Below are 24,067 nucleotides of genomic sequence, written 5' to 3'. Positions count from 1 at the left end.
TTGCTATGTTGAAAGACATCTTCCATTTCTGTTCCCACAATGACAAACTATCGAGATCCTTTCGAAGTTGGATGGAATCAGCTTGTGACTTAACTTGTCTATAGATGACACAGTCATCTGCAAAAAGACGCCCACTAGGTGTTACAGCAGCAGGTAGGTCATTAATGTAGAGCAGAAATAGAAGTGGTCCCAAAACAGCCGCTTTGGGTATACCTGAAATAACAGGAGCTGTGCTGGAATTTGACCCATCAACCACTACTCTATGTGTCCTATCTGAAAGATAAGCTTTTATCCATGATTGAGTAGTGCCCCTGACGCCATAATGGGCAAGTTTCAAACGTAATATTCCACGGTGAACAGCATCAAAGGCTTTGCTGAAATCCATTATGGCAGCATCAACCTGGTTTCGTTGAGCTGATTCAGCTAAGTCGTGAATAAAACCCACTAGTTGGGTTTCACATAATCTACGGGAACGAAAACCATGTTGGCTGTCAACAAGGATTTGACATTTGTCCAAATGGTTAAGAATATTACTTTCAAAAATGTGTTCTAATATTTTACAAGTGATACAGGTTAAAGAAACTGGCCTATAATTACTAGCCTTACATTTTTCACACTTTCTGAAAATGGAATTACTACAGCTTTAGACCAGTCTGGTGGTATGGATCCACTAGACAGAGATTTATTGAACAAAATTGTAAAGATTGATGCTATTTCCTCGGTACACTCTTTCAAAATTCAGGGGTTTATTTGGTCAGGACCTGCCGTCTTGTGCGGATCTAAATTTAGCAATAAATTTTTAACACCATTTTCAGTCACATTAATATTTGGCATGCTGTTAAAAGGGCTGGATCCAAGGTCAGGTAAATTAGTATTTGAATCATTTGTAAAAACGGAAGAAAATTGTCAGTTCAACATTACTGATTTCTCATTTGAACTAGATTTTAAAATGCCATTTTCTCGAAAAGGTGCAACACCACAAGAATATTTTTTTGAAAACTTTTTGATGAAGCTCCAGAATCTTTTTTTTTGAGGGTATCATACTTGTTTTCATCCACGCTACGTACAATATTGTTCATGTAATCCCAGTAAGAATTCCTACATTTCTTTTGAATAAGTGCTTTTACTTTTTTAGTTAGTAAAAAGGGAAGCATTTTTTGTTTTCTTGAACTTACTATAAAATCTGTTACGTTTACGCATGGGTTTCTTTATTTCAGAATTTAGCCATGGGAGGTGCTGTTTACCTGAAACGGTCTTACTTAATATGAGAAGCAATAAGAGAATTTAGCTTTTCTTTGAAGCTGTTCAAACAGTTCATTAGCATTCATGTTATGAAGATTTTTTTCATTCGCAAAATTCTTCAGACCTTGTTTTAAATCAGTCCAGTTTGTTTTGTCAAACAATAAGATATTAGGTTTTACTTTTCGATTTATTCTAGCCGATGAGGAATGCAATGGTCACTAAACATTGGTTTGAAAATTAATGGAGAAGTCAGCTTTGATTTTTTTAAATGTTGCTGAAAAATTTAACGGTTTTTATACTACAATTGCATCAAAATTAGTTGATAAACTGTCAGGTAGTTGTTCTAAATATGATAAATCTTTTGTAAGTAAATTTTATTTATCCAAAGGTATTTTTCCAAACATTTTTTCACTTTCAGTTGTTTTAGAGAACAAAATTCTTAAGTACCTTAATAAGCTCAGTGCTAATAAGGCCGCTGGTTTAAATGGTATTCACTGTAGGTTTCTAAAGGACAGTGCAACAGTCATAGCCTGTACTTTGACTCATATTGTCAATCTTTCTATTATTCAGGGTTCTGTTCTCGATGATCTTAAGGATGCCCGGGTTATCCTTCTGTACAAAAAGAATGATAAAACCGAAGTTGTTAATTATCGGCCAGTGTCTATTCTGTGTATAATTTCCAAGATTTTTGAAAGGGTCATATATATGATCAAATGGAAGGTTATTTGAATATACAGTTTTCAGTCTGGTTTTAGACGCGGATTTTCTACGGTAACTTGTCTTATCCATTTATCAGATTTTGTTAAATTTCAAATGGATCAAGGTAACATGGTTGGAATGTTTCTTCTTGATTTGCAGAAGGCGTTCGATACGGTCAATCATAGTATTTTGTTAATGAAACTGAACGCAATTGGCCTCAGTTCAGATGTTGTCCTCTGGTTCCAATCATATCTCTCTGATAGACACCAGTTAGCTGGTGTATCTGGTGTTCATTCCAGCCAGGCTCTTGTCACCAGGAACAGTCTTGGGTCCCCTTTTATTTTTAATTCATGTAAATGACATGTCGCCTGTGGTAAAGAACAAACTTTTATTGTATGCTGATGACTCTGGAATCCTTGTTTATGGTAAAAATATATCCGACATTGAATCTCTTTTATCTGCGAAGCTGGAACATGTAAGTGAATGGGTTGTTGATAACAAGCTTCACTTCATCTTGGTAAGACAGAGTCTATTATCTTTGGTTCAAAGCCTAAGTTAAGGTCACAAAGTACTTTTAATATTTTATGTAATGGTACAAGTATTCAGGGTACCAGTTCAGTTAAGTATCTTGGTGCTACTTTGGATCAGAATCTTTCCTATGGTGAAATTGCACGGTCAGTAGTTAAAAAGTCTAATGCCCGGTTGAAATACTTGCTACAAACAGTCAGTTCTTGGATCTTCACATTAGGAAACTTTTGGTCATGTCCTTAGTAAATGTCACTTTGACTATGTATGTTCTTTTTGGTACCCAAGTTTGACCCAGTATTGGAAATATAGGCTTCAAACTACCCAGAATAAATTGGTTCGCTTTGTCTTGAATATGGATAGTAGGTCTCATGTTGGGTTAGAACAATTCAAGTCTCTTAACTGGTTACCTGTCTCAAAGAGATTAGATAACTCTCTGCCATGTGCATAAAATAAAGTCAGACACAGCACCAGAATACGTTAAGGAGCATTTTGTACCCCTTACTCATGTCCTTCGTTCGACTCAGTTGATGCAAGCTATACATTTAGTGACACAGGGCGATACCAAAGGTAGGAAGCTTTGGTAGAAAATCTTTTGCTTTTAATGGTATTGTTCTGTGGAACAGTCTCCCTCAATATTTTAGGGATATTGAATCTTCCCACACGTTCAAGCATGCCATCAAAGCCCACTTAATGGCCAGTTAATTTCATTTTAGTCACTCTCAAATAGTATTTGAATCCTTTAATGTTTAATTTTAAGAATCTTAGTTTAAAGATATTTTTATCAAAGTAATTTATTAATTTTTACTTTAATGCAGTACTGATTTCATTTTAACAAGAGCTCGTAGAACACGAAATGCCGCCCCCCCCCCCCCCCACCCCACCCCCCTTGATTCATTCAGTAATTGCACAAGGAACAGAAATTATTTGCTTACTGTAAACAAAGGTTCTGTTGTTCTGGTTCAATGTGACCTTAACTTTTGACCTATTAACCTCAAAATCAACAGGGGTCATCTGTTGGTCATGATCAATCTCCCTATTAAGTTTCATGATCCTAGGTCCAAGCATTATCAGCCAGAAAGGGTTTAACTGTTCCGGGTAAATGTGACCTTGACCTTTGGCCTATTGACCTCAAAATCTATAGGGGTCATCTACTGGTCATAATTATCCTCTCTATCAACTTTCATAATCCTTGGCCCAAGCGTTCTTGAGTTATCGTCCGGAAACCGTTTTACTGTTCCTGGTCACTGTGACCTTGACCTTTGACTTACTGATCTCAAAATCAATAGGGTAGATCTGATGGAGATGACCAATCTCCTATTAACTTTCACGATCCTAGGCCCAAGCATTCTTGAGTTATTATTCGGAAACTGTTTAACTATTTTGGGTCACTGTGACCTTGATCTTTAACCTACTGACCTCAAAATCAATAGGGGTCATTTGCTGGTCATGACCAATCCTCAAGCGTTCTTGACTTATCATCCGGAAACCGTTTTACTGTTCTGGGTCACTGTGACTTTGACCTTTGACATACTGATCTCAAAATCAATAGGGGTCACTATTGTTATATGTATCATTATGCATCAATTTGTCATTTGTTTTAATTGCCATGTTATGTACACTTGTGCCAAATAAAACTACTACTACCACTACTAAAACCTGGAATGACTTTCACAGTTTCTGTAAATGAAGGGTTTGACAAAAGAACAAGATCAAGACAATTAATAACTGTATCAGTTATTCTTGTTGGCTCATTAATTAACTGTTCAAAAGAATAAGTCTAAAAAATCAAGTAATGTGTGACATTCCTCTGGTAAGAAGCTCTAGAATTTACTGGTTTTGAATCCCAACCAATGTCACCCAGGTTAAAATCTCCTCTGATTAGAGTTTAGATTTACTAAAATATTATCTTCATTAACTTGTAACTCCAATAATCTACAAAAGCCATATACGACTGTGTCATCAGCACATAACAACAATAAAATGCTTACTAAGTTTCCATGTCCTCATCGAAGTCTTATGTCGCATACCACATAAACAAAAAACATTAGCCCAAGAGCTATTTTCCGACAAACAATGTATAAGTAAAACAATTGTAAAGCAGCTGTAAACAAAAAAAAAACAAAAAAAAAAAACAGAGATTAAGTAAATAAATCAGCACATAAAAAGCAGTGTGTTAAATTCAAAGCACATAAATATATAAATAAAACATCAGGACAGTAAGAATTATATGCTTAATCAGGCAACTAAAATACACAGACACAGCTACCACATAAAAGTAACTAAAAAGAAGAAGAAAAAAAAAACAGAAATTTAAGCAGGACATCAACATATAGCAGAAATCAGCGGCACATAGCACATTTACATGCAGAGCCAGTCCAGGTGCGGATAAGCCTGACAAAATATTTATACTTCTCTATGGTACGTATACGTATGTCATTTGGCAGGCTGTTCCACACTCTGGCTGCCTCAACCCTGAAATAATTTTTGCCGTATTTTGATGTCCTGACCTGATAACCAGATAAATATCATAGATATTAGTGGTTATCTAGATAATTGACACGATAATAAGTTAAATAACGTATGGGCAGTAATATGACACAATAGTAAGCAGACATTCACTGGTTATCGACCGTAGTAGAATTGGTGGTCTGTGACCAAGATTCTACTTTCGTTTTTAAATCTCGTTTACTCGCGGTTCTTATCACGTGACTGAATCTAAGCACATCGGAAACAACACTTGGAATTGTAGAATGGTGTAAATACTGATTATAGGTAAATGTTCTCTCCTAGCTACGTACTGGAATCAGGATTCAATATTTTGTCATTTAGAAAATAAATTTTACTCCATAAAGCACAAATTGATTTACTAGAAACACAATAATAAGTGAAGATTCAGGCCAGATCTTATCCTATCCTCGATAGTCGATTATCCAGGAATCCTAATTACCTGGACTCGTATATTATTTTGGTCTATTCATAAGAAAAGCATAATAAAAAGGGATAGATTTCAATCTGTTTACTTTACTTACGGGAAGTGTCGAATCAGACATCTAGTCGTATTTTTCTGTCTTCAATGCCGACTTGAAATAAAACCTAGAGCTATCCTGAAAAACTAAAGCCCCGAATTTGGGTTACACTGGGATACATTTGGCAGCAGCTAGGTTCCTGTCCATAGTTCTTTCATGGGACCTCTAAACAACCCAATGAGTCCACATAATAGGACGTTTCGTGACAGTGTGATAACTCAACTGTTAATTGCTGTCCCGTCATTTCCAAACTTACTTTGCATATTTCTGTTAGGAAATCATCAATAAAATATGTTGGGAACATTTTCTGGTACATGCACAATGTATTTGTAATAATATCATCTCTAATAATGAATTTATGTTGACATTAAAAAAATCGACAGCCCTGCATTTTATGTAACTATTAACGTGAAATTAACTCAATATGCGGGGGCGGCAAATTAAATTGTCCGTATTGCCCAGGTTGTCCCAAAGCTTGTATGGACAATTGAAATTTTACCAGAATTTACTATACTGGTTGGGAACCATTTTCCGGACACATTTTCGTATTTTGGCTCCATTATTCCCTAAAAATAATCAGGCCCTTCCCCAGAAATTTTCTAAGGCGCTGGGGTAAAGTCTGTATGGTGGGATAAGGGGTGGGTGCGGGGGATCCCCTCCCGTGTTAGTTTTTTTTTAAAAAATCGAACCCAAATGGTGCTTTTTTAAGTATACCATATGCAAAAAAAACACAACAACATGTATTTCATTACTTCTACATTTTCACATAATGATATAACCATCAATATATCATATAGTGTTATTTCTAGAGCTCAAAAGGGACAGAGTGCTGTCCGAAAGGGGCAGGGTGCTCTTTTCGACCTGAAAGTTATCATAGCAGTAGTTGCATTTCTAGATGTCTATAGTTAATATGTATTCCATTTATCTTTATTGCACACTTAAAGGAAATGTCACAGAATAAATTTAAGCGGTAAATCTTCCCAAAACCAGTAACAAAGTTTATAAAGGCTTTTTACTTACTTTATAGTTTAGGTTAAACCATTCAAGCCTTTCTCTTAAAAAACGTCACCAAGAATGTCAACTTATTCATATGAATAGGAAATAGTGGAGGGCCTTAATATATTAGCTTAATCTTGAAACCAAGATCATGTTGTAAACAACATAGTTAAAGGCCTGTTTCAGGTCACATTGTAAACTAATAATTATCAAAAGTCATGTTGTATTGATCAGGTCTTTCATCAATATTTCATTAACAGAAAAGTGCTATTACAGTCAGGTTAAAGTTTACTAAAACGCATATCAAAAATATACTATCAGGATACTGAACTAATAATAAAAGAGAGTTAAGAGGAACAACACATCAAACACCGGGTGTAGTTAACAAATTTAATAAAATCTACCGGTTTCGGTCATATAATGACCTTCATCAGGATACTGGTACACTTTCGGAATGTTGTCTGAAAGTAGTTTTTACTCAGTTACATGACCTACTAGGGTAAACCAGAGATAGTTCCTCAAATTTTGATGTTTCTCATCGTAAAAAATACACCGACTGTCAGCTTTTTTTGAAGGAAATATGGAAAAATTGCATATGACATCGGGAGTAATAACGACTCGTGAACGGACATTCTAAACGTACTTTTACTTTCGATATTCATTAAAATTTGTGCATTTTCTAGTTTAAATTACAGTAGAATCAAACTGCATTGATATATACTTGTTATTATACTAAACAACGGTCTAATTTAAATTTTGTGCGAAGAAATCTAGGGCACTTTTCACGTGCTTGGTAATCAGCTGGCCGCTTACGCAAGTTCCATACTATTTATCAATTAATTTTAACACTTTATTGATTCTCATTACCTGTGTGCACTCGCCGTGACTGTGCTGATCACAAAAATCGTCGAGGCATGTCAACAGGGAAATGACATATACACTACACATGAGGTATCTCACGGGGATGAAATCGCTTACTGATTAAAGACACCGCGCTAATAATTGAGGCACCGCGCGGGATATTTAAGCGCTGCGGGAAGCTGTATTTCGTGTTTTAAGCGCCGCGGCAGCGCGGCGCCTTATGTGGCTGGGGAAGGGCCTGATAATATTTGACATAAATGAAGCCCACACTGCACAAACTTCAGCTCCTTCTGCATCCGACGTTGTAATCAGCATCGCGTTGTGACATAAACATGGGTTCTATGGGGCCTCAAATGGGGTCACTAAAAGAAGTTATTTTCCCGTAAGGTAAACCAGTATCCGGACAAATATTTTGACGGTATTTTGCTGTTAATTTGATATCAAAATAAGTAATTAAACTATTTTTACACATGTCTTTATCATTCATCTCTTCAAAAATGCACACGAAACATAACCTGACGTTCAATAGCAGCTACGAAAGCAAACTGAAGTTGACAATAAAAATCTCGAATTTCGTCTAAGGCGGATTCTTGATAAATCCAATAGATATAGAATAAAATTAGTGCAAAAATCGACAGCCCTGCATTTTATGTAACTATTATCGTGAAATTATAAGTAGCACATGTTATCAGCGGACAATCAATATGAAGTTTAATTATTTCTTCCCCACTTGGTACCTCGGCAAGTGTGAACTACTGCGCATGCGCAGTGCTATCTTCATGCCCCGTTAAGACAGAAAATTGTTTTTAAACACAGGTGTGTTATCATAAAAAAAACTAACATAAAACAGTTTTGTAATATAGTGGTTGGTTGTAGACATGAAGAACAAACACCTAAATGATCTAGATGAAACAATAACAGGAATAACAACGAAATAAAGCGGATATTACATGTGTCTGGAAACTGGTTCCCAACCAGTATAACTACAATTTATCATACGGACTGACAAGTAAAAAATTGCAAATGACAAAAACGGACAAGCAAGTCAAAATCAGATTTTGCCGGCCCTGAATTATGTAGTTTAATTGTTATTTCTTCCCCACTTGATACCTGGACAAATGTAAACTTCTAGGCACGCGCAATGCTATCTTCATACCCCGTTAAGACAGTTGTTTTGTAAACACAACTGGTCCTGTATTGATACTGGTTCCCAACCAGTAATTTATCTATGAATGCCAAAAATTATGTTGTTTTTTAGCTCGACTATTCATAGAAATTAGAATAGTAGAGCTATTGGACTTGCCCATGCGTCGGCGTCTGCGTTGGCATCCGCGTCCCGATTTGGTTAAGTTTTTGTATGTAAGCTGGTATCTCAGTAACCACTTGTGGGAATGGATTGATTCTTCACACACTTATTTACTGTGATAAACTGACTTACATTGCACAGGTTCCATAACTCTGTTTTGCTTTTTTACAAAATTATACCCCTTTTTCAACTTAGAATTTTTTGGTTAAGGTTTTGTATGTAAGCTGGTATCTCAGTACTCACTAATGGGAATGGATTGAAACTTCACACACTTGTTCACTGTCATGATCTGACATGCACAAAGCAGGTCCCATAACTTTATTTTGCTTTTTTACAAAATTATGCCCCTTTTTCAACATAGAAATTTTTGTTTAAGTTTTTGTATGTAAGCTGGTATCTCAGTATCTACTAATGGGAAAGGATTGAAACTTCACACACTAGTTCACTGTCATGATATGACATGCAGTGCAAAGGGTCAATAACTTAACTTCCCATTTTACAAAATTATGCCCCTTTTTCAACTTAGGAGTTTTGGGTTAAATTCTTATATGTAAGCTGGTATCTCAGTACCCACTAATGGGAATGGATTGAAACTTCATACACTTGTCCACTGTCATGAGCTGATAAGCACTATGCAGGTTCCATAACCCTATTTTACTTTTTTACTAAATTATGCCCCGTTTTCGACTTCCGTATTCATTCAAGCGACAAGGCTGTTGAATAGTCGAGCGTTGCTGTCCTCTGACAGCTCTTGTTATCAATCTATCTTCCGATAATGTCAAACCCCTCACGGGGACGTAGACATTTGGTGCGCCGAACCGCAAAGAATATTAGTAGACTGGTGTAAAAAGATAGTTAAAAGCAAGGAAAAATAGTTTGGTTAAAAGTAAAAGTTTAAAAGCAGATGTCAATATTGATCATGTCTCACCTTAAACTGCCCAACAGCTGCTTTTGGATGCATTGAACTGCTCAGGGGTTGGGAGGTGGACAATAGCAGGAGGGAGATAATTCCAGTGATACACTGTTATGGGGAAGAAAGAATACTTAAGCAATCTGTAGTTGCGGTGAATATCTTGTTACTGAGGGAATGGAAGTGACGTGTTGGGCGAGTGAACGGAACTAAGAAGCCTTCCTTGGGGATGGCAACTGATTCATGGTGGACTTTGTACATAAGGGAAAGTCTACTATCAATACGTTGAGGGATTGTAACATGTCTGTGACACTGGAAGTTTGACGGTTGTCAGCCTTAATCCAACAAGCTGCCCGTCTCTGGACTACCTCTATCTGGTCTATAAGGATTTGGGTATAGGGTGATCACACTTCAGAGCCATATTCCAGCTGGGGTCTAATGAGTGTCTGGTAAGCCATGGAGTTAATGGGTTCAGATTTGACCTTGATATTTCTGTGGAGAACTTTTGATTTGCTTTTGTCATGGTTTTAGATATAGCAAGTGGCAGGAAACAGAAGTATTTATAATCCTGAGAAAAAGATGATCATGAATGCAATGAATTATTTATAGTCTTTAACAGTTTGTTTGCCTTAATTATCAAACTTGTCTTTTTCTTGGGATTGAAGGATTAAAATAATAAACTTGTGCTTTTCTTTACTACTTTAGTATTTTAGACTTTGATTGTGTTCATAAATTGTTTAATTCCTTTTTAGGTTAATACAAACAAACCGCTGGTGGTTTTTACTGTTAATTCTAAAGTGATTATTGGTTTATCAGCAGTTGCTGTTTTTACTGATTGGAAATTGCTATTACACTTTCATATTCGATAGGTCTCAAACCCTAAGTGAGAGCTATTTACAAAAATATTTACAAACAAAAAACAACTTTTGAAATTTCAAAAGTGCATGAGTTAGGGACCACACAGGAAAAAAACCCTACTGAAGTTTAACCTCCAAGTACATGTATGACCGTGAGATCTGTGAGTTAGGGATCTGGGTTTTGCACACAACACATTTATTAATAAAGGGGAACTTCTGAGTCAACTCAGTGAGCAAGGGTCAGGGTGTTGCACATGACACATTGTCTTAATAAGTTATTATGGGATACATTTGTGTCAAGTAATATTTATGTCTCCCCTATTGATTTTGGGGTCACTCTATTTAAGGTCAAGGTCACAGTGGACAGAACGTGGAAATCCATTTCTGGTCAATAACTCGAGAACCATTTGACCTAGATACTTCAAACTTCATAGGGTGATAGGACTTACAGAGTAGATGACCCCTATTGTTTTTGGGGTCACCATCAAAGGTCAAGGTCACAAGGGCATGAACATGGAAAACCGTTTCTGATCAATAACCTCAGAACCACTTGATCCAGAACCTCCAAACTTTATAGGATGATAGGACTAAAAGAGAATATGACACTTACCATTTTTGGGGTCACTTCAGCTAAGGTCAAGGTCACAGGGGCATGAACATAGAAAACTCATCCCAATCAATAACTTGAGAACCACTTGACCCAGAATGTTGAAACTTAATAGGATGATTTGACATGCAGAGTAGATGACCCCTACTGATTTTGGGGTCAAAGGTCAAGGTCACAGTGGTCTGAACATGGAAAACCGTTTCCAATTCATAACTTGAGAACCAGACGGCCTCGGTAGCCTAGTGGTAGAGCTTACGCTTCGAGAGCGGGAGGTCATGGGTTCGATCCCTGGCCGCGTCATACCAAAGACGTTAAAAATGGTACTAGCAGCTTCCTCACTTGGCACTCAGCATTAAGAGGGTAGTGCTAGGACTGGTCAGCCCGGTATCAGTATAATGTGACTGGGTGGGATATCGTGCCACGTGTCTATGGCGTGATATTCCAGTGAGGCAGTCTTCCTATGTCGGTAATTTGCTGATAGATTTTGTTCATATGTGTGCATGTTCAGAAACAACTTTGTGTATTTAAGGATATTTGCAAGAGTTGTTACTACAATGTATGTAACCTTTGGTGCAGCTGCCGACCTGTTAATTACTGATTCTCCTTTTTGGTTAATATGAAGTTGAATAGTTTCGAATGATAATGGAATATTTTAGTTAATTGCATGAAGATGTTTCGTCAGGTTAAAACTTATATCGTTTTATATGAAATGAAAAGAAAAACAGCGATGTCTGTTTACAAGCAGGAAGACAGAAAAGTAGTGAAAATGAAGTATATGGTTGTTACTGTTCACTTTTTGCAAGATGTATGAATGCAATAGTAAAATATCAGTCTGTATTGTTAATATATGTACTGGAAATCATATTTAACAACCTAAGCTATCAGAAATAAACAAAAGAAAAAAACTTGTTGAAATATTTATCTAGAATTTAGTAGTAAGGAGTTATTTTTTTGTAAAAATCTGACTAAAATCTGGGTATTTTATTTAAATCACTCAGAAAATTATTTTAAGTATGGATACCGATGCTTTCTGTTTTCGTTCTGTTGTGTACATGTATGATGTAAGCCAGTTTTATAGTAAAATTTTTAAAAATTTGTCAGTCGAAATAGAAATGTTAAATTACATGAGGAATTTCTCGTAAATAGAAACTAAATGAAAGTATTTCAGTTTATTTTGGAATTTATAAAATTATTTGTATCAGTTATGTATAATAGCATAATGTACACAAGTAAGACCTTAAGAAAATTTGTCAGTAAATTTAATACATCATGAAATTTAATTCTGGTCTTGGTTCCCTTATTTGAATACCAATTTCTAATAAGTCATTCATTTATATTTTCTGTACATCAGAAACCAGCGTGCTGATATACCCTAATGGCCACAAAAATTGAGACAGTAAATGTTGAAGTAGATATCTGTAAGATTTTTAAAAAACGTGTTTGTAGAAAAAAATTCTAGGAAAGTTAAAACAGTTTCATTTGTTTGTATCTTTCAGTACAGAGTTAAAAGCCATGGATGAGAAGAACCTTCATCCAGATGGCCAGTTTCATACTCAAGATGCAGACTTTGGCTTCTTTCAACCAATGCCCGACCCCAGCGTTGCTTCCTCGAGTTACCCTGGTTATGCAGCATGGACACAGTTCAGTGGCATCCCACCATCCCCTGGGGATGCAGCTGCCTTTGGATGGGACAGCTTTGTCACACCTCCAAACACACCCTCTGCTGGACAGAATCTAGATCTTAATCATCCGGATTATTACTCCAATCTCAGTAATGTAATGCAAGCAATGGGAAAGAGTAATCCGACTTTTGATGCCAATGTATCTAATGATACAGACAAACTTGCTTCCACACCAGTGGCCCAGTCTCTTCTTGAAGCTCTCAGTTCACCAAACCCGGGACTAAACACAATGCAGGATGGAAATGTATCACCGATGCAGAATCCCCTGGATTTTGCCCAGACAAGTCAAGATGGTTATGATATTTATGCTGAAGCATTGAAGAAGTTAGGCTCGGGATACCCATCTTACAATCCATTCGGAACGTCTGATGTTCTGAACAGTTCACCATCAGCTACTCCTCCACCTAGAGATCTAGATCAACAAGGCAATGCAAAACCAAGCTTTGCTGATGTTGCAAAAACATTGAAAAATAATCAGACTTCTAATAAGGACAAAGATGATGCAGATACAGGCAGGAGAAGGTCAACTGAGAATACCAACTCCAGGTCATTTAAAGGAAGTAAAAAGTTTGTACCCAGACCAATTAGAGGTAGAAATAACAGTGTTCCAGATGATTTGTGCAGAACAACAGTTTCACCAGATTCGAAATATGGCCTTGATGATTTTGGTGATGTTGAAGTTAAAAAGAATGAAAAAGAAGATTTGATCACGAGCTTGGATGACATCCCAGTGATTACGCGTAAGAACAGTACAAGTAGCCTAAGTAGTGGTACTAGTGGAATTGAGGAGATTCATCTTAACAAAACTTGCAACAGTTACTGTAATAGTAACGATGACCCACAAAATTTTGAAAAAATAAGCAACAAAGAAAAGGAAAAGGGACTAGAAAAAGAAAATGTAAAGGCCTCATCTAAAGAGGAAAAGCCTTTCTTTGATGCTCGTAGAATTTTTCAGACACAGACAAAAGACACAAACAGGCGCCGAGGCCAGTCAAAACTTGCTGATGAGGATTGTGGTCCTACTATACTGAACAATGGAAAGCCGTCTTATGCAGCATGGTGCTCATCAGCAGCTCACAAAAAATCAACCCACTATATCAACAATAATCTACGAGACTCACAGAAGAAAACCAATCAGAATCCAGCCACAGGATTGAAAGGTCAGACGATTCCGCCAGAAAATGTCTACCCTCAGTCGCAGCCAAAGGCCGAAAAGCAGACTCGTACCAGACAAGGTTCAGCGAAAAGTAGGTCTCCCACTGCCAAGACTGAGATGCCTTTACAGACCTCATTTGATCATGAACTGATAGGTGAGTAAGTTGTTTGTCTGTTAGGCCAGAAAGAAAAATACATGTGTTCAGGGTTTTTAGCTCACCTTGTCACAAAGTGACAAGGTGAGCTATTGTGACCGCCTGATGTCCGTCGTGCTTTGTGCGTCGTCCATCAACAATTTCTAAAAAAATCTTCTTCTTGAAAACGACTGGGCAGAATTACACCAAACTTCACAGGAATGATCCTTGGGTGGCCCCCTTTCAAAATTGTTCAAAGAATTGGATTGCATGCGGAACTCTGGTTGCCATGGCAACTGAAAGGAAAAACTTTAAAAATCTTCTTGTCCAAAACCTGATGTCTGATGTGTAGCATCATCTAGTGGTCCTCTACCAAAATTGTTCAAATTATCTCCCTAGGGTCAAATATGGCCCCGCCCTGGGGGTCACATGGTTTATATAGACTTATATAGGGAAAACTTTGAAAATCTTCTTGTACAAAACCACATGGCCTAGGGCTTTGATATCTGATGTGTAGCATCATCTAGTGGTCCTCTACCAAAATTGTTCAAATTATCCCCCTAGGGTCAAATATGGCCCCGCCCTGGGGGTCACATGGTTTATATAGACTTATATAGGGAAAACTTTGAAAATCTTCTTGTACAAAACCACATGGCCTAGGGCTTTGATATTTGGTATGTAGCATCATCTAGTGGTCCTCTACCAAGATTATTCAAATTATCCCCTTAGGGCCAAATATGGCCCCGCCCTGGGGGTCACATGGTTTATATAGACTTATATAGGGAAAACTTTGAAAATCTTCTTGTACAAAACCACATGGCCTAGGGCTTTGATATTTGGTATGTAGCATCATCTAGTGGTCCTCTACCAAGATTATTCAAATTATCCCCTTAGGGCCAAATATGGCCCCGCTCCGAGGGTCACATGGTTTATATAGACTTATATAGGGAAATCTTTGAAAATCTTCTTGTACAAAACCACATGGCCTAGGGCTTTGATATTTGGTATGTAGCATCATCTAGTGGTCTTCTACCAAGGTTGTTCAAATTATTCCCTTAGGGTCAAATATGGCCCCGCCCCAGGGTCCCAAGTTTTACATAGACTTATATAGGAAAAAAAGTTTGAAAATCTTCTTGTCTGAAACCACAACACTTAGACCTTTGATATTTGGTTCGTAGCATTGTCTTATGGTCCTTAAACCAAAAATGTTCAAATTGTACCCCTTGGGTGAAAAGAGGCCCCTGCCCTTGGGGTCCCAAGTTTTATATAGACTTATATAGGGAAAAGCTTTAAAAATCTTCTTGTCTGAAACCATACGTCATAGGCTTTTGATATTTGGTATGATGCATTGTCTAGTAGTCCTCTGCCAAAATTGTTCAAATTATGCCCCTGGGGTTAAAAGAGGCCTCGTCCTGGGGTCACTTAGTTATTATGTGAGTTATATAGGAAAAATACTTAAAAAATCATCTGATCCTATTTCCAAGACTGTTTAATTGTAATTACCTGATGACCCCAAGTAATATGATGTCACTTGACTGTGACCATGACCTACTGACCTACTTTCTTGTTTTTTAAGATACAGCCTTGAAATTTTGATGACATACACAGTTTTGTACACAAATCGTAAAATTGAATTTCATTGACCATGAATGTGACCTGCTGACTTTCTTAATATTTTATCATCTGTTTGACATTTGAAACATGTAGCTCATATTACTCAGGTGAGCGATCCAGGATCATCATGACCCTCTTGTTTTATGGAGAAATTGTTGTAAAAAGTGCATATAGATGCTATAAATTAAACTCCAAACTAAAAATGTTAAAACAAAAAATTCATATATAAACACTTTAAGGGTCTGTCGGGTAACTCTAAACATGCTTTTTCTGTTTTTATTTCGCATCCAAGATTTGTAAATTCCTGTGCTTTGTTTTTCAAATCAGTCTGTATTTCGGTCATTGAAATTTACTCTTTCCAGTATGCAGCTTAGATTGTTCACAATATTGATTTGATTCCATGATTAAACTATCTATGGTTTTTATTTATCTCTTAAGAGACGGTAGTCAGAAACAGTTCAAGTGACCAGTAATAATAAGAATTTAACTTTTTTTTGCTTGTGACTAAGTTGTGAGAATAATTTAAAATTGGCTTAGTAAGGTTCATAAATACAACAGTCATGACAAAATTGTTTTTAAGCAGGTTTTCCAAAAACGGGTTGTTAGAATGGAATAATACCAAGTGTTTAATAGGTAGGTGGAGTCAGATCATTTCCACTTGACAACTTTAGTTTGGATGGACCTGTTGTCACCAAACTTGATATAGATAGCTTTTATGACAACAGAAGTTAGGATTTTATTTTAGGTCACGCAGGTCAAGTCAAGGTCACTAAAATTAGAAATATGGTTTCAGCAAATTTAGTTGGGAATGAGGTATAGTGGTGAAAACTTAGTTTTTAGCTAGCATTGGTGGAGATGACTGAGGATTGCTTTAGGGGACACTAGGGTCAATGGCACTTGCTTAAAAATAGAAAAGTGGTTTGCGCTTAGTGTAATTTTGGTATACCTGTTATGACCAGACTTGGTGTGTAGGTAGCTTTTTTCAAGACAGAATGAGATGTTAGGATTGCACTTCAGGTGAAGTCAGATGATATTTTCGAAAATAGAAGTGTTTCCATGCATAACATAAGCTAGGAATGAGATATATAATGATGAAACTTGCTTAGATGGAGATTACAGTGGGGATTATTTTGGACTATGTAATTTGAAATAGGAAAATGGGTTCCACACAATATCTTTATTTTGGGTACACCTGATGTCTCCAAACTTTGTATGTAGATAGCTTTCATCAAAACAAAGGTTTGGGATTGTTTTTTTTGGTTCATTCATGTCCAGGTCACTGTCACTTAAAGATAGAAAGAAAAAAACAGTTTCCACTCAATAACTCAAGTTTGGAATGAGATATACAATGTAGTGATGAAACATGGTTTGCAGATAGCTTATGTAGAGATGACGGTTGGGGTTGCATTTGGAGTTGCAGTGATCAAGGTCAATGTCACTGGTACTTAAAACTAAAAAAATAGTTTCCACTCAGTATCTTTAGTTTGGGTAGACTTGTTGTGTAGGTAGCTTTTATTGAGAATTTTGATACACAAAATTAATAGTGACCAGTCCCAAAAATTTGTACTTTGACATCATTAATATTAGTGTTGGGGACTAGTTTTCATTAATTTTCTAGTTGGGTCAAGCAACAAAATGAAATCCCAAAGAGCAGGTAAAATTCCCATTCATTTTATGATAAAATTTTGAAATTCATGAATTTATATCCCACAAAACAGTCATTTTTGATCAAAACATCAAAACCATGCCCAAGAAATTTTAAAAACGATTTCACAGTTTGTCTGTGATAAAAACTCAAAATTGTCCAGTTAGTGTTCAAAAGGAGAAGATCTAAGTGTAATTGCTTTTTTCCTGGCCTAGTTCAGCATTCACAGGTCTGTGTTCTGACCCTTACATAAATTCACTTCTGTGTTCCAAATCACCTTAACATTGAGTTTGATGAACATGAATTTATATTGCCAAAAATACTTCTGAGCTGTCCATAGCTGTACATTATAGGTGACACATTCCTACAAAGGTGTTAATTCAGCCATTACAAAGCATAAAGATAATTTAACAATATTATTTAGAGTCTGAAGTGCAATTTCAAAGTTGTGTCTATTTGGATGTTATTAGAAAGTGGTAGAATTTTAGGTCTGTGCTTCTAGTTGCCAAGCCCATTTAGTTAATTTGACATAAAAGGACAGACACTAATTGAGTTATATTGTATGAAATCAGGTATTTTTGTGTAAGATAACATCCGGCTTGTTCAGGTAAAAGCTTCTTTCAGTATCAAAGGAAATTTTAATCAGTAGGTGAGGCAAAGTCCATTAGCAGAAGAATTCTTTTTGGAATAAATTGATTTCCATTTTAGCTGAACTGCAGTGGTTAAGATTATTCAAAGCTGCAGATCTGGGCAGTATCAGTCTTCACAATAACTCTTGTATATTCTATGATATAGTGATTAGGTTATATTCAAATTGACCTATTGTTGGGAAGTCTGTGAGCTAAATATTTAAGAGGATGAATCCTTCTAATTGCATTTTAATAAATCATCTCATGTTAAAATAAGCATTCAATAAAATTTGACAACTACTTCCTTTCTCAAAGTTTTTGACTATCTTATGTCAAACTTGCGACATATAATATGTATCAGGTTTTCTGGTAGTGCTGCTAGTGCAGAGACTGACTGAAGTAAAAAGCACCATTTAAAAGTCATTTTTAACTAAACACCAACCTCTGTTAAGAAGATAATAGATGCAAGCAAAATTGATTTTTCTGTCATACTACATGTATCACAAAAATTGTGCATGTAAGCAGGTTTCCTAAAAACTACTATCATAATGCCCCTTTTTAACATAGAATTTTTGAAGTTTTGCATGTAAACCAATATCTCAAAAACTACTTTGCCATAATTATGTTTTCAAACTTAAGTGTGTCTTCTGTGTCATGAGGCCCGCCCGCTTAGCTCAGTAGGTAAGAGCGTTGGTCTACGGATCGCGGGGTCGCGAGTTCGATCCTCGGGCGGGGCGTATGTTCTTCGTGACTATTTGGTAAACGACATTGTGTCTGAAATCATTAGTCCTCCACCTCTGATAATTCATGTGGGGAAGTTGGCAGTTACTTGCGGAGAACAGGTTTGTACTGGTACAGAACCCAGGAACACTGGTTAGGTTAACTGCCCGCCGTTACATGACTGAAATACTGTTGAAAAACGGCGTTAAACCCAAAACAAACAAAAAACAAATCTGTGTCATGAGATTTTGTCAAAATTATGCCCCATATTAATAATATAAAATTTCAATGGAAGTTTTGCATATATGCATGTTACTCAGAAACTACTTCACCCAATATTTTCAAACTGTGCACACTTCTTTTGCATCATGAGATGATGTTATATGGCAGGTTTCATGTACTTCTGGCTTACATTTTGGCAAAGTTATGCTCCTTTTTCACTTAGAAACTTTGATATAATGTAAGTTTTCATGTAAGAGCTTTCTCAGCAACTAAAGTACTGAATGCTTTCAGATTACTCTTAATAAGTAGTGTTAGCATCATGAAATGAGAACCAGTTTACATGTCTGCTACTTAAAGTTTACAAAACATTTCTCCCATTTTTGACTTGAAAAAGTTTTGGTAAAGCTTTTAAATGTAAGCAAATATATGGAAGGGTCTGAAATAGTCTAGTGTGCTGTCTTAAGACGGATCTTGTTTTTGTTTTATTAGCTCACCTGTCATATAGTGGCAAGGTGAGCTTTTGTGATCGCCCTGTGTCCGTCCGTCCACAATTTCTTGTGAACACGATAGAGACCACATTTTACAATTGATATTAATCAAACTTGCAGACAACTTGTATTGGAATAATATCTCGGTTGCTTTCGAAAACTGGCCAGATCCCATCATGGGTTCCAGAGTTATGGCCCCTTAAAGGGCCAAAATTTGCTATTTTGGCTTGTGAACATGATAGAGGCTACATTTTGCAGTGGAATTGAATCAGACTTGCACACAACTTTATATATCTCAGTTCCTTTTGAAAACTGGCCATATCCCATCATTGGTTCCAGAGTTATGGCCCCTTTAAGGGCCAAAATTTGCTATTTTGGCTTTTGCAGCCATGTAGAGACTTCATTTATGGTTTAATTTGATACAGACTTGCAAAATATCTTTAACAACAATAGATCTTGGATTCCTTGATGAATTTGTCTGATCCAGTCATTGGTTCTGGAGTTACGGCCCCTGATTGACCCCTGAAAGAGTCAAAATTTATTAATTTTTACCAAACTTGTGTGAACATGATAGAAGTGACATTTTACATTTGATTTTAACCACACTTATACACAACTTAAGTCACATTAAGATCTTGGTTCCTTTCGAAAACCGGCTAGATCCCATCATGGGTTCTAGAGTTACTGCCCCTTAAAGGGGTAAAATTTTCTATTTAAGCCCTTTCAGCCATATAGAGGTTCCATATACAATCTTGCACAGAATGTTTATCTCAATGATCTCTAGGCCAAGTTAGAAACTGGGTCATGTGGGGTCAAAAACTAGGTCACCAGGCCAAATCAAAGGGAAAGCTTGTAAACACCCTAGAGGCCACATTTATGACCCTATCTTCAAGAAACTTGGTCAGAATGTTTATCTTGATGTAGGGCTGTCATCGATAGAAACGATATCGATGTATCAACGATATTTTTGTGTCGATCGATTATCGATTCCCATTTTCAAAAATCGATATTTTACAGAGAGAAAAAATTACCCAAATAAACACTCAGACCCTAAAAAACAACTAAAGTTCACAAAGTTGTAAATTTGGATAAATGCAAAAAAGGAGTGAAGGCAAAATAAAAATGAAAGATGTTATTAATTTTTTATTTCATAATACAAATACAACACAATCAAACAGAAATATGGAAAGTAGGCAATAAAACTTAAAATAGCATTTACAGGAAGGTATATAGTATGCATATGAACAAATAGGTCGTTAATCTAACTTAATAATCAATATATCGATGTATCGTCGATATTTGTCTTCTGATATATCGGTATCGTCGATACGCCTAAGACCCAATCAATGACAGCCCTATCTTGATGATTCCAGGGCTAGTTTCAAAACAGGGTCATGTGGGATCAAAAACTAGGTCATCCGGTCAAATCAAAGGAAAAGCTTGTTTACGCTCTAGGCCATATTTTTGACACTATCTTCATGAAACTTGGTTAGAATGTTAAATATCTTGATGATTCCTAGGTCAATTTCGAAACTGGGTCATTTGGTGTCAAAAACTAAGTCACCACTGAAATCAAAGGAAAAGCTTGTTAACACTGTATAGGCCATGTTTATGACCCTATCTCCATGAAACTTGGCCAGAATGTTTATCTTGATGATTCCAAGGCCAAGTTTAACAGGTGAATGATATAGGGTCATCATGACCCTCTTGTTTAGTTGCACCAACACAGTTATAGGTCATAAGGTGACTTTCCAGCTTTGATGGTGGAGGAAGACCCCATACAAGTGCCCTCCATGCATTAATTATTTCATCACGGGTGGGCACCTGGGTAGAACCACTGACCTTCTGTAAGCCAGCTGGAGGCTCGAACCCACAGTGAGACAGGTCTTCTTAGTTTAATACTTGATATTGTTAAATGCTGGGATACTTGCCCTTTAGAGTTAGACATTGCAGAATGGCTGGGGATTAAATCATCCTGTGATTATATGACAGATGCATCAAAAGTGCTGACTTGGCATTTTAAGTAAGTTTATTATTGAGTTAGACTGTAAAAAGAGAGAGAATGATTTACACACAACAGTCTGTGCCCTCTTTAAGAATTGATAACTTGGCAGTTAAAACAAACAGATACATTGTATTTATTGATTTTGTCCCTACTGAAGGTTAGCACATCTTAGAGAATTGTGAAAAACATGAACCTCTATCCTGAACACTGTAGTCATCTACTTGCTTAAATTGATTATAATATTTGCACTTTGATAAAGATAGAAGATACTGGACCTATTTTTAACTTATGATCAAAGTTATTATGTGGATATTACAAACATTTTTTTAAAAGTTTTATTTTCCGTCTTGTACAAAAACTGGAGCAAGGTTACAACATTACAGAGTGATATTCCATTCACAAAACTTAAAATGGAATGAAGGAAAAATTGATAATTGTGTGTCATACTGTATACAATTTTACTTCCTGGTTCAAATGAAGATATCATAGAATCATGAGTGCATAGTTCAACAAACACTGCAATTAATTTCCTATTGACAAGGAGGTATATAGATTTCATGTAAAACATGCAAGTTTTGTGAGCAGTAATAAGGATATTAGAGATTTTATTATAGAAAAGAAAACAGTGGGACTAAATTGTTCATATTGATATGATATTTTGTTATGACGTGCTTTAGATAAGATCATGATAGTAGGAAATGGGCAAAGTATATTTGAAATCATCAAGACTTCAGCCATGAAAGACAGTAAGCAGTTTTCATACTATTTTAAAACAGATATCCCAAGTTTTTTCATTTGAGTTGCTGCAAATACGTATAGTCATTTTATTTACACAGTCACAAGGAAGTTATTTTCAAATGAATTTTAAGTTATTAGAAAACAAATCTGAATAAAGTTTTCATATCAGTGAGTCAGTTGCTTTAAGGTCAGTTTATATAGAGCATTAATTTTATAGATATATAGACACTGATTAAAAGTTGAATTCTGAGATTGTGTGATGTCAAGGTTACTAATGTCAGATTTACATAATCTTTGCAGAAATGTTCTTTTACCTGATCTGAGCTAGATAGACTAACACAAGAAAATAATTCTATCAATATTGTATTTGTCTACTGATCAATAAATTCTATTCAGTTTGTGGTTTTATTCAGATTCAGTCCCATGTTCAGGTACATTATGACTTAATTAATTTTGAAAGACCAGTGCATTATGTTAGGAACTAAAGTTTTTTGTTTCTCAAGGACGAAATGAGACTGTATATAAATATGTAATGATTTGATCTTTATATTTACAGATGAATGGCTAAGTTTTCTCTATGACAAGGCAAAGCTGTGTCTTCATCAACTATGGACTCTTGTATTGATGGTGATTTTGCTCATCTTCAGCATCATTGTATACCTGTAAGTTTATCAGAGTACCTTAAGCACATTTGTGTTACTGTAAGCACATCAGTATACCTTAAGCACATTTGTGTTACTGTAAGTACATCAGTATACCTTAAGCACGTTTGTGTTACTGTAAGTACATCAGAGTACCTTAAGCACATTTGTGTTACTGTAAGTACATCAGAGTACCTTAAGCACATTTGTGTTACTGTAAGTACATCAGTGTATGTTAAGCACGTTTGTGTTACTGTAAGTACATCAGTATACCTTAAGCACGTTTGTGTTACTGTAAGTACATCAGTGTATGTTAAGCACATTTGTGTTACTGTAAGTACATCAGAGTACCTTAAGCACATTTGTGTTACTGTAAGTACATCAGAATACTTTAAGCACATTTGTGTTGCTGTAAGTACATCAGTATACCTTAAGCACATTCGTGTTTTTAGGTCACCTGAGCAATGCTCAGCTGAGTTTTTCTGATTGCTCGATGTCAGGCGTCTGTCGTCTGTCTGTCTGTCGTCTGTCAACATTTGGCTTGTGTATGCTATAGAGGCTGTATTTTTCAACTGATCTTCATGATATTTGGTCAGAATGATTACCTTGATGAAATCTAGGCCGAGTTCAAAAATGGGTCATCTGGGGTCAAAAACTAGGTCACTAGGTCAGAGGAAAGAAAAATTTTGTGTATGCGATAGAGGCTGTATTTTTCAATTAATCTTCATGAATTTTGGTCAGAATGATAACCTTGATAAAATCTAGGTCGAGATTGAAAATGGGTCATCTGGGGTCAAATCAAAGAAAATGCTTGTATATGCGAAAGAGGCTGTATTTTTCGATTGATCTTCCCGAAATTAAGCCAAAATAATAACCTTAATGAAATCTAGGCCGAGATTGAAAATGGGTCATTTTGGATCAAAAAGTAGGTCACTAGGTCAAATCAAAGAAAAACCTTGTGTATGTGATAGATGCTGTATTTTTCAGTTGATCTTCATGAAATTTGGTCAGAATGATTGCATTGATAAAATATTATTCAAGTTTGAATATGGGTCATCTGGGGTCAAAAATTAGGTCACTAGGTCAAATCAAAGAAAAACTTTGTGTATGCAGTAGAAGCTGTATTTTTCAATAAATCTTCATGAAATTATGTCTGAATAATAGCCTTGATGAAATCTAGGTCAAGTTTGAATATGGATCATCTTGGATCAAAAAGTAGGTCACTAGGTCAAATCAAAGAAAAAACTTGTGTACGCTGTAGAGGCTGTATTTTTCAACTGATATTCATGAAATTTGGTCAAAATGATTGCCTTGATAAAATCTACGTTGAGTTTGATTATGGGTCATCTGGGGTCAGAAAGT

General features: G+C 36.1%; 1 protein-coding gene across 1 annotated transcript in view; it reads left to right on the top strand.

Moving 5' to 3' along the window:
• Nucleotides 1-5,177: 5,177 nt before the first annotated feature.
• LOC123525030 (dnaJ homolog dnj-5-like) overlaps nucleotides 5,178-24,067 on the top strand; it is a 33,821-nt gene continuing 14,931 nt past the window's right edge. The window contains 3 exon segments of the mRNA XM_053538244.1: nucleotides 5,178-5,241; nucleotides 12,529-14,024; nucleotides 22,621-22,726. Coding sequence (XP_053394219.1) covers nucleotides 12,545-14,024; nucleotides 22,621-22,726 — 1,586 coding nt within the window. The 5' untranslated portion in view covers nucleotides 5,178-5,241; nucleotides 12,529-12,544.

The sequence above is a fragment of the Mercenaria mercenaria genome, chromosome 3 (genome assembly GCF_021730395.1).
Source record: "Mercenaria mercenaria strain notata chromosome 3, MADL_Memer_1, whole genome shotgun sequence".
In the NCBI taxonomy this organism is placed as follows: domain Eukaryota; kingdom Metazoa; phylum Mollusca; class Bivalvia; order Venerida; family Veneridae; genus Mercenaria; species Mercenaria mercenaria.
Note: the sequence above shows the minus strand (reverse complement) of the source record. Positions and strands in the feature narration are given on the sequence as shown.